Source organism: Papaver somniferum, chromosome 9, assembly GCF_003573695.1.
Source record: "Papaver somniferum cultivar HN1 chromosome 9, ASM357369v1, whole genome shotgun sequence".
Lineage (NCBI taxonomy): Eukaryota > Viridiplantae > Streptophyta > Magnoliopsida > Ranunculales > Papaveraceae > Papaver > Papaver somniferum.
In genome coordinates, this window is record NC_039366.1 from 67,897,321 (window position 1) to 67,906,610 (window position 9,290).

At 35.7% G+C, this 9,290-nt stretch overlaps 1 protein-coding gene across 1 annotated transcript; it reads right to left on the reverse strand.

The window, feature by feature from the left end:
• Positions 1 to 551: 551 nt before the first annotated feature.
• On the reverse strand, positions 552 to 4,006 carry LOC113309492 (UDP-D-apiose/UDP-D-xylose synthase 2). Its single transcript, XM_026557916.1, has 9 exons — positions 3,603 to 4,006; positions 3,417 to 3,509; positions 3,214 to 3,321; positions 2,166 to 2,280; positions 1,936 to 2,069; positions 1,739 to 1,840; positions 1,539 to 1,631; positions 1,299 to 1,434; positions 552 to 1,144 (listed from the first exon to the last, which is right to left on the reverse strand). The coding sequence occupies exons 1-9, from the start codon at positions 3,873 to 3,875 to the stop codon at positions 1,032 to 1,034; spliced, it is 1,167 nt and encodes a 388-aa protein (XP_026413701.1). The 5' UTR covers positions 3,876 to 4,006; the 3' UTR covers positions 552 to 1,031.
• Positions 4,007 to 9,290: the final 5,284 nt, after the last annotated feature.

The following is a 9,290-nucleotide window of genomic DNA, read 5'->3' on the forward strand; positions in this document are numbered from 1 at the left end:
CAAGAGATGTCGTCTGATCTGAAAAGTGGAGATTGTGTTGTCATCTAACATTTACTCTTCGGCAAGAAGGTGGGATAATGCTATTATGGTATTCGAAAGAATTGAAGAGTGATGCAAGGATAAAAAATGACGGTCATGTTATTGCAACTGAGTTGGTATTATTGCATGTTTTGGAGGAAAATAATGGAAGTTTGAATTGTCACACTGAAAAACTTGCAACTGCTTGGGGATTTTGAAAACAAGCCCTGGAACTGAGATTATGATCTCAGAAAATCGCGAATGGAGATAGTGTTGTCTACAGATAAACTAACTCACACATCTTTACTTCAGTATTCCCTTATGGAGGGGATCTGATACTGATGTTTCTAATATCCATCTATTATAAATTCCTACTAACCAGACAGTAGAATCACAAAAGGTCTACAAAAGATATGATGGGAGGCATGAGGTTAATGCTAATTGCTAAGCTGCACTGGAAATCAGACGCTTTTGTTTGTATGTAAGAAAACCGAAGGCCGGATAAATTGACAGAAATTAGAAGAAAAAACATGTGCTAAAATTTTAATACTAACAATATATTTAAACAGATAAAGAAATGAAGGAACTTAAAATTTTAAGTTGGTTAAAGAAAACAAGTAGAAAGATACAACACAGCCCTTGAGAGGGAATGAGACGTAAGCAAAACCCTTCTAGAAAACGAGAGAAACCGTAAACCTTAAGAAAGGTACGTGACCCAACATACTGTGGAGAAGATGCAGAGAGAGGGGTACCCTGTCAGCATAAGATACTACTAGCCCTCCCTAACTTCTTAAGAATGAGTTTAGAAGTAACAAATTTCTGAGATACTACTGATAACCTCTGCTGGGTACAAATAGAAAAAAGAAGAAACAATCTTAGTACTATACGAAGCATTTAAAATATTACGTATGCTTTCCTTCAAAAAGAATAGGTCTCCTTTTCCAGCCAACATCTGCTCTTTTGAGTGAAGAGAATTACAATCAACCCACAAATCAATTTAACTGGAATATCATTTAGCTTGACGTTGGTTTTGCAATGGCCTGCTTCACAGCCTCTGCGTAAGTCGTGTGCTGGTATGTAAGAGTAGATTCAAGCAAGTCCCAAAGAGATGTCTTAGGGTTCCAGCCTGGAAATGAACAACAAACTTCATTAACATCCTCTCACTTTTAAAAGGAATGAGAAAGTGAGTGAAACAAAGGAATTTGTAACAGTGCAAGTATTTAACAGTGTGTGTGTGTACGTGTGTGATATATATATATAGAGAGAGAGAGAGGCGGTACCAAGCTGTTTATTGATTATGGTCATGTCAGGGATTCGCTTGTCACTGTCATCGTAGCCTTCACCATAAAACTCTTTAGAGCTAACATCAATCGTTGGGGACTCCAGACTGGGTTCTCCGCTTACTTTAGAATACACCTAGAGAATGGAGACCAACAATTAAGACTGGCGCGCACAGAAAAAAATATATCACAAACATAGCAAAACACCATAAAGAATTATTATCATAGTTACAACTATACCTCCGTCATCATTTCTGCCAGTTGCTTAACAGTTACTTCGTTGTTAGGATTACCAACATTGAAGATCTGACCATTGGCTCTAGCTGGATTTTCCTGCAAAGCTCTTTTTAATTAGCTGTTATGCTAAACAGCATGGAAAACATAGATAACTTTTGCAACGTGTGTAAAATGAAAGCCAAAAGAGCATAGTAGAGGCTTACAATCATCAACATGACAGCTTCAATAGCGTCCTTGATGTAAATGAAGGTCCTCTGTGACTCCCCACCATCTACAAGCTTGAGTGGCTCACCACGTAGGAGATTCTGCAAAAGGAGGAAAGATGTGTCAAATAATGCAGACAAACAGAAAATGGTGTATAGATCTTTCAAGTTGAAACATGTCACCGCATTTCACTTACGTTACTGAAGCAAGCAAGAACTCTAGGAACACCCTCACTTGGACCATCAACACCGGGGATAAAATCCATTCTTGGACCAATCCAGTTGAATGGTCTAACAATGGTGAACTCGAGGCCATTCTCAGCACCCTCAGCTAGAAACACATCAACAAATGACAAAATGTCAGCAGTATGAATCATGATAGACTAATTTTTTATTTTCGGATTGGTGAACTGAAACCACTACACACCATAAATCAGCCTCTCGATCAATTGCTTAGCACATGCATAGGACCACCTCTGCTTCTCAATAGGACCAAAAATGCAAGGGGAAACATCTTCCTTAAGGATGAAGAATTCAGGATCCTGTGGTTGCAACAAACACCAACAGTGTTAGCAGCTCAGGCAGCAGGCAGTATTGACACGGACACAATTTCAACGCATATAAATTATCCAGTTTTAATTTGGTTTTTAACTCAAACGAACCATTGATAACAAACTAGTTGGGAATCACATGTACTTAGATAACAATGTTCAACCTATTTTGCAATTCAGGCCCATGCTTAGGACCACAGGAACAACGTCTAACAAACTGACAAAAATGTTAACTGGTGTTAGACGCAACCACGACATAATGTATAATGTTCTTAACAAACCAATCAACCTCCCTACAACTTACCAGACCAAATGTCAATTCCAAAACATAATAACTAAAACCCCGGAACATACTCACCAAAGTTTGACAAATCAAAGATACTCATTCTTAAACCTGAGACAATTGACATGTTAATTACTCAAATAAACCCCAACATATACTCACTAAAGATTAATAAATCAAAGACACTCATTCTTAAACCTGAGACAATTGACATGTGAACTACTCAAATGCTCACAACGACTACTATATCTGTTGTTTTCAAGACAGAACTCATTTACAAAAGCATTAACCGGATACTATGAACTTGGTAATTCAGAACAGACTCTACTCTGTCAACACCAAACTATATGTTTTCCTAAAAAGGATACAATCATCGTCTATTGCATGAGTTCTGAACTCACCACAAATCCCTCATGCACCAGTAAAATGCTAAGACAATAATAACCTCACATTTTCTATTACTGGGCATTGAATTATCCAAATAAGACAACAAGGGTAGCAATCAATCAACTCGGATCCACACAATTAACATGTGGACATATTGCAAAATTCAAGACATGACCGATACATTCCTAAATTACTTGAACTAAACAACATCATTATTAACAAAAAAAGCAAGAACCATAAAGGTTTATCAATACCTGACGTAGAGGATGATCTTTAGGAAGAAAACTTCCAATAGTCTTTCCATAGATTTCACAAGTGGAAAAGTGAATCAATCGTTTATTGTTCTCTGAACAATACTTCACCTACAAAATTACGCAACACAGACCAATAAATACCACACATAAATCACAATAAAATCAAGAATTTCACCATACAAAATACTTATTAGAAATCTTACCACTGGAAGTGCATCAATGAAGTTACTGTAAATTGTATCAAGAGGACGAGTATTGTAATCCGCCGGTGTACAGATCGCTGCTAAATTAATCGTCTACAAAAATCACATTCCAAAAACTCAGATCTAACAAAAACTCAAACCAAAAACACAAGAAAATCAAGAAAACCGAGTGTGGTAAAAATTTACCAGATCTGCCATTTTGATAAGACCTTCAAGACGAGAATCATGTTTAATATTGATACGATGGAATTGAATTCTACCATTCCATGGTAGAGATTCAGGTTCTAACAAATGCTTGATTTTATCATTGTAAACATCAACAGCTAAGATTGTATGTGAAGTTGTAGATAATAATTTTTCACATAGATGTGAACCAATGAATCCACCAGCACCAATCATACAGATCGTCATTGCTTTGATTGGATTTCCATCTAGATCTACTTTTGTTGATGAACTCATTTTTGAAGAAATTTTTCTTCAGAAGGAAATTTTTGGAAGGAGAATTTTGCAGAGATTGGAAAAAAGGGAGAGAGATTTTTTGGGAGAAGAGGAGTTAAGAAATGGTTGGATGTATTTAAGGGAGTAAATAGCGGTTTTACGCGGAGTATGTATAAATTTGGGCACCGCCAAATTGATGTTTGTCATCCTTAAGGAGGACTATACATACTACTACTGTATTACTGATTGTATTCTTGGAGATGACCAAGGGGGTTTGATTATTGATGAATGATGCTGATTCACCAATTCGGATTAACTTGCATTTAAGCGAGTTGGTTTGTTTGTTTATAAGTGTTTTTAATTCAGTAGTTATCGAGTCAGATAAGAAAATGCATTTCATTTATAAAATATTTTGAACCACAGATAAAAGGTTAATAAATTGACTCGTTTAAAATCTTGGCAGGTAGTCTAGCAAGAAGTTGGGCACCAACACCTTTCTGAATATCAATATCTAGTATACAGAAAAGAAATTTACCTGCACCACTACTAACATCATTACAAACTAGACAATTCTTCAATCTTTTAATAAAACATAAAATATCATCACCTAGTTCCCCCAACGTGGTAAAAGCAGGACACCAAAGCATACCCATGCGAAACACATTGATCAAGATATTTGTTACGTTTCCGCAAAACAGCGTTGGAAAAAGCTTGCCCTAGGACAAACGCACGAACACCTTTACCTGTGAAAGGTGAGATCCCCGTAACATTCATACAAACATCCTGACCATTTTCCCAATTAAGAACAAGGATATCAGCAGGGCGCAAATCTCTAATATCAATGTGTTTTCATTTATTAAGTTTTTTTTTTCATTTTTTTTAAAAAAATTTATTAGATAAAGAATGTTTTACAGGTTGGAAGCCTAGCAACAAGCGGAGCCCCAACAGTGTACTACTACATTACTTGAACAGGGGAAAAATATTTGATGGGGGCATGGGGGACAAATCATGTCTTGACACATGTCTTTGGTATAAACTGATTCCATCAAATTTTGTTTCCAAATATATAAAAGAAGTGTATTTTTGGTGAAAATATTGGTTATCTTAATTGATGATATTCTATCCTTTATATTTTTGGTAACAGAATTTGTTAAAACAATTAATTGAAGAACACATGTCAAGACATGATTTGTCCCCCATGTCCCGGTCATAAAACGCCCCCATCAAAAATTTACTCTTGAACAGGTTGTCGTGTTATCCTATCAGCGAGCTTCACGAGGAACCAGCAAAGGGATCCGAAATGGATATGTGGACGGATTATGTCGCAACGCTCAAACCTTTGAGGAATGGCGATGATCAGCTAAGCTAGCTGCTGTATTTATAACATGAAAACCATACATCCTTCACAGTAGGGGGAGAGTCCCCGTTACATCAGTAACAAAAAAATTGACCAAGAATAAGAGAGGGTGATCAACCCAAACCTGATTAACAGCAGGAGAGGTAGCCCTTTTAGCAAGTTGATCCGCTACAAAATTACCCTCACGATAACAGTGAGTGAATGATGCATTCTCAAGGTGAGTAATTAAGGCCCTTATATCTTTCAGAATGTTAACAAAAAGGGAAACTTAGGCGCAGGCCCAAAAAAAAAATATTTTCATTGTCAGACCCACAATTAACTTTAGGTACCGTGACACCCATAGTTATTTCCGTGACACCCATAATTATATGAAATTATTAAAAATGTCTGCATCACGGATTATGCATCCGCATGCCGGGTTATGCATCAGGGGTATAATTGGCAACGCAACTTGGATATAACACATCTAAAAATCCGCGCCTTGAAATTTTACAAATTTTATATCGTTTGAAATGTTTTTAAGATAGCTACGTAACGAGTACAAACAAGAATATCAAATTTTTGTTTTTCACGAAAAAATCGGAGGTGATCATCATTTTAGGCAAAATTTTCGAAAACTTAATACATAACTATTATGCAGCCATCAAAATAGATGCATAACACATTTTGCAGACGCATAACGAATTATGCAAGCATTTTCTCCACTGCATAACAAATTATGCATTTGGATAACAAAGTTATGCATTTATAACAAGTTATGTAACCATTGTTTTGGTTGATTTTAGTGCGTACATAAAAAAATTGATGCATAATGCACTATGCATCCATATTTACGGATGCATACCAGGTTATGCATCTATTTTATCGATGCATAAAAGATTGTGCAACAATTTTCTCGATGCGTAATGCATTATGCAGTCATATTTTCGGATGCATAACAGGTTATGCATCCATTTTCACGACTGCATAACATGTTATGCAGATATTATTGTAGGTGCATCACAAGTTATGCAGTCTTTGTTTTTGTTGGTTTTAATAGTGTGCATAATGTGTTATGGAACTGTTTTCTGGACTGCATAACAAGTTATGCAACAAATTTTGTAGATGCATAATAGGTTATGCATCAATTTTTATAAACACTTCCAAGTTATTTACTTAATCATTTTTAATCCTTCTTGTTAAGGTGATTTCGGATTGAAATGTATTTGCAGCTGCTGCAGAAAACAAGGAACTTAATACGTCAGTGCTCCATCTCATAGCTCCACTGCCACTATGAATCACTAACTCAATCACCATCACTTGAGTGGAAATAGTTTTCATTAGCACTAGGCATTAGCATCAGGTAATGACACCACTTGCACTAGTTTTATGCTTAAAAAAAAAACAACAACAACTAGCACTAGTTTTCATTAGCTCATTCCATGTACAGATGCTAACATTACTGGCACTATATATTTTACCAAACACGTACAAGATACTTACTGCGCTCCCTCTGAGTTCCCCTTTTTAATGGATACTTTTCATTTGTACAAATGGAACTAAAATCTCTTTTTCCTTTACATTTTTGAGTAGTAAGTTTTATGGGTCCTCCACCTCTTTTAGCAAAATTCAATTAAGAACCCATACTAAATTTGAGAAATTTCAAAGTGAAGAAGACGAAGAACGGGAAATCAGGGGATCTAGTAATTTGTAAAGAAGAAGAGTCAAATATATTACTCACATCTAACATAATTGAAATAATCAAAAACAAATAAAAACCCTAAAAGTCTTAGGCTGTGAATTTTTTGTGAGATTAGGAACAGAAGTTCTCAGATCTAAAATGCTAAAAATGAAGAAGAGTCAAAAATGGATGCATACCATTTGTTACAGATGGGTTTAAATATTCTTTTTTCTACGAAACAACAGAAGAATAATTCCTCACCACGACCAGCATACACAAAGGTATTCTCAGCACATGATTAGAGAATAACATCATTTTTTTCTCGATCTGATTCTAACTTGTATGTTCTTCTCAATCTTAAATTCGAAATCAATTCCCACAACTCCATGAACCTCTCCCTTTTATGAGTTTTAGGTGCCGCCATTCTTCTCTTGATTTCAGACAGTGCATGACTAACTATACATATCGACTAATTTGATTTCTAGGGTTTTGTCGATGGATAATTTTACTCATCGGGTATTCACGGTATAGTGGAGAGGAAGAAGAAAAGGAATTGAAGATGAAGAAGAAGAAAAAAAAAAAGACCCGAAACAGAATTTTATAAACTATGGGTTTGGGAGATATTTTTTCATATAAAATGGGTGCGCGCGTGAGTTTTTCTGGCCGTGGATTTCATAGTGGAAAAAATCTGAAAAATGGGTTTGTTTGTAGTTTTCACTAACAAAAAAACAAGGCATTGTACAACATCCATTTACAAGCTGAACTATGTACAAGGAATCACTAACTACCTGCAACTTCGTAATATTCAGCCCAATGGCTAATCGTGGACCTTCTTTAATTGTGCACAACCCTGCCATGTTGCCTCCATTATAGAGTAGATGTTTGGGAAAAGTTGTAATAAATGAGTCGATGTTTGATCTAATAACTCCACCTCAACCAGCAATATGATCTGAGGTCACTGCCCCCATCGGTATTTAGCTTACAATAACCAATATAAGGGAAAGACCACCCGTAGTAGTGGGTTATAGTATCAGAAGAATGTGAAATATCCAGTGAAGAATATTTTCAGCTCTACATAAAGCCTGCTGAATGACCCATTCCCAGTTAAAGGTTTGATTATTGAATACTACTCGGTTCCTGCTAATCATTTAAAGGTTGGATTGGTGAAGAATATTCACGGTTAAGGGGTGTAAAATGTGCTAACAACCTAAAACTGGATTCAAATAGATAAATTGGGTTTGGGAGCCAGTTAGGCAGGGTGTGCGCACAACCATACTTGAAGCTGGCTCTGCCCCTAAATTGTAGCATGAAATGCATTAGGTTATGTACATAACCGAAAATTGTGTTCGTATTTATTTTTCTTGTCAATATCCTATCTTTACTTCGATTATCTTATTCTATTCGAACTGAAAATATTCATTAATAGAAATTAACTGGCTACAAATGATCGATGTCCTCCCTAACCCGACTGATAATGACATGAGGAAAAATATCAAAATATTCAAAATCCGAGTTTTTGCTTTATTAGCTATATAATTTGTAATTTTATTACAAGTTATATTAACTGACTTACATTATCAATAACCTAACTTTACTTCGATTATTTTATTCTACTCGATCTAAAAATTTTTATCAATGAAAACTAACTGCCTACGAATGATCGATGTCCTCTCTAACCCGACTGATAATGATATGAGGAAAAATATCAAAATATTCAGAATATGTGTTTCCGCTTTATTAGTTATATAATTTGTAACTTTATCACATGTTATATTAATATCAACAGTAACACCCTGATTTAAACGAACACGGGAATTGAAAACACTAATTGATTTTAGTACTAGCTCATTACCATATTTAACAAAAAAATAATATTGTTATAACATAAAACAGCTGCCCCTTTAACTGCTTCCAACATTGCTAGACATTCAAGTTGTTTTGCATAATGCTCGGTATCTAATCCTTCATCAATGAAATTGCTTTTGTTTTAATGTATCATCCTGTATAATCACAAATTACTAGCCCAATTCCATCTTTTCATGTCTCTTTAACATAGATCCATCAAGGTTAATCTTCATATAGTCTTACTTCTCGAAGAGTTGCAAACTTCGAAGAGAGTTCGCACCGTTTCCTTACCTGACCATCAAGCTACACTGATCAGAACGGTGACAGATTCTCTGTAATGAACCGATTCTCCATCGATATTGTTCCCACTTAGGACAAGTATTAGTGGAATCCAAGCTATTCCAAGCTTGGAAAAAGTGTGGAATGTCTAGTCTAATGGTTTCCAAGTTTGGGTCATCCACACTTTTTTCCAATGCATCTTCCAAGGTTTCATGGAAGATACCTTGGAATTCAAAAAAAAATGGCAATCCGAATAACGTTAAACGCAGTTCCGAGTCGCGCGCCAATCTTGTGG

Bases quoted from the DNA above. Each gene is read 5' to 3' on its own strand.
- LOC113309492 (XM_026557916.1), bottom strand. From the start codon at position 3,875: ATGAGTTCATCAACAAAAGTAGATCTAGATGGAAATCCAATCAAAGCA. The intron at 2,070-2,165 runs GTGTGTAGTGGT...ATGTGTTTCTAG, and splicing joins GATCGAGAGGCTGATTTATG to CTGAGGGTGCTGAGAATGGC. The intron at 1,632-1,738 runs GTAAGCCTCTAC...AGAGCTTTGCAG, and splicing joins AAGCTGTCATGTTGATGATT to GAAAATCCAGCTAGAGCCAA.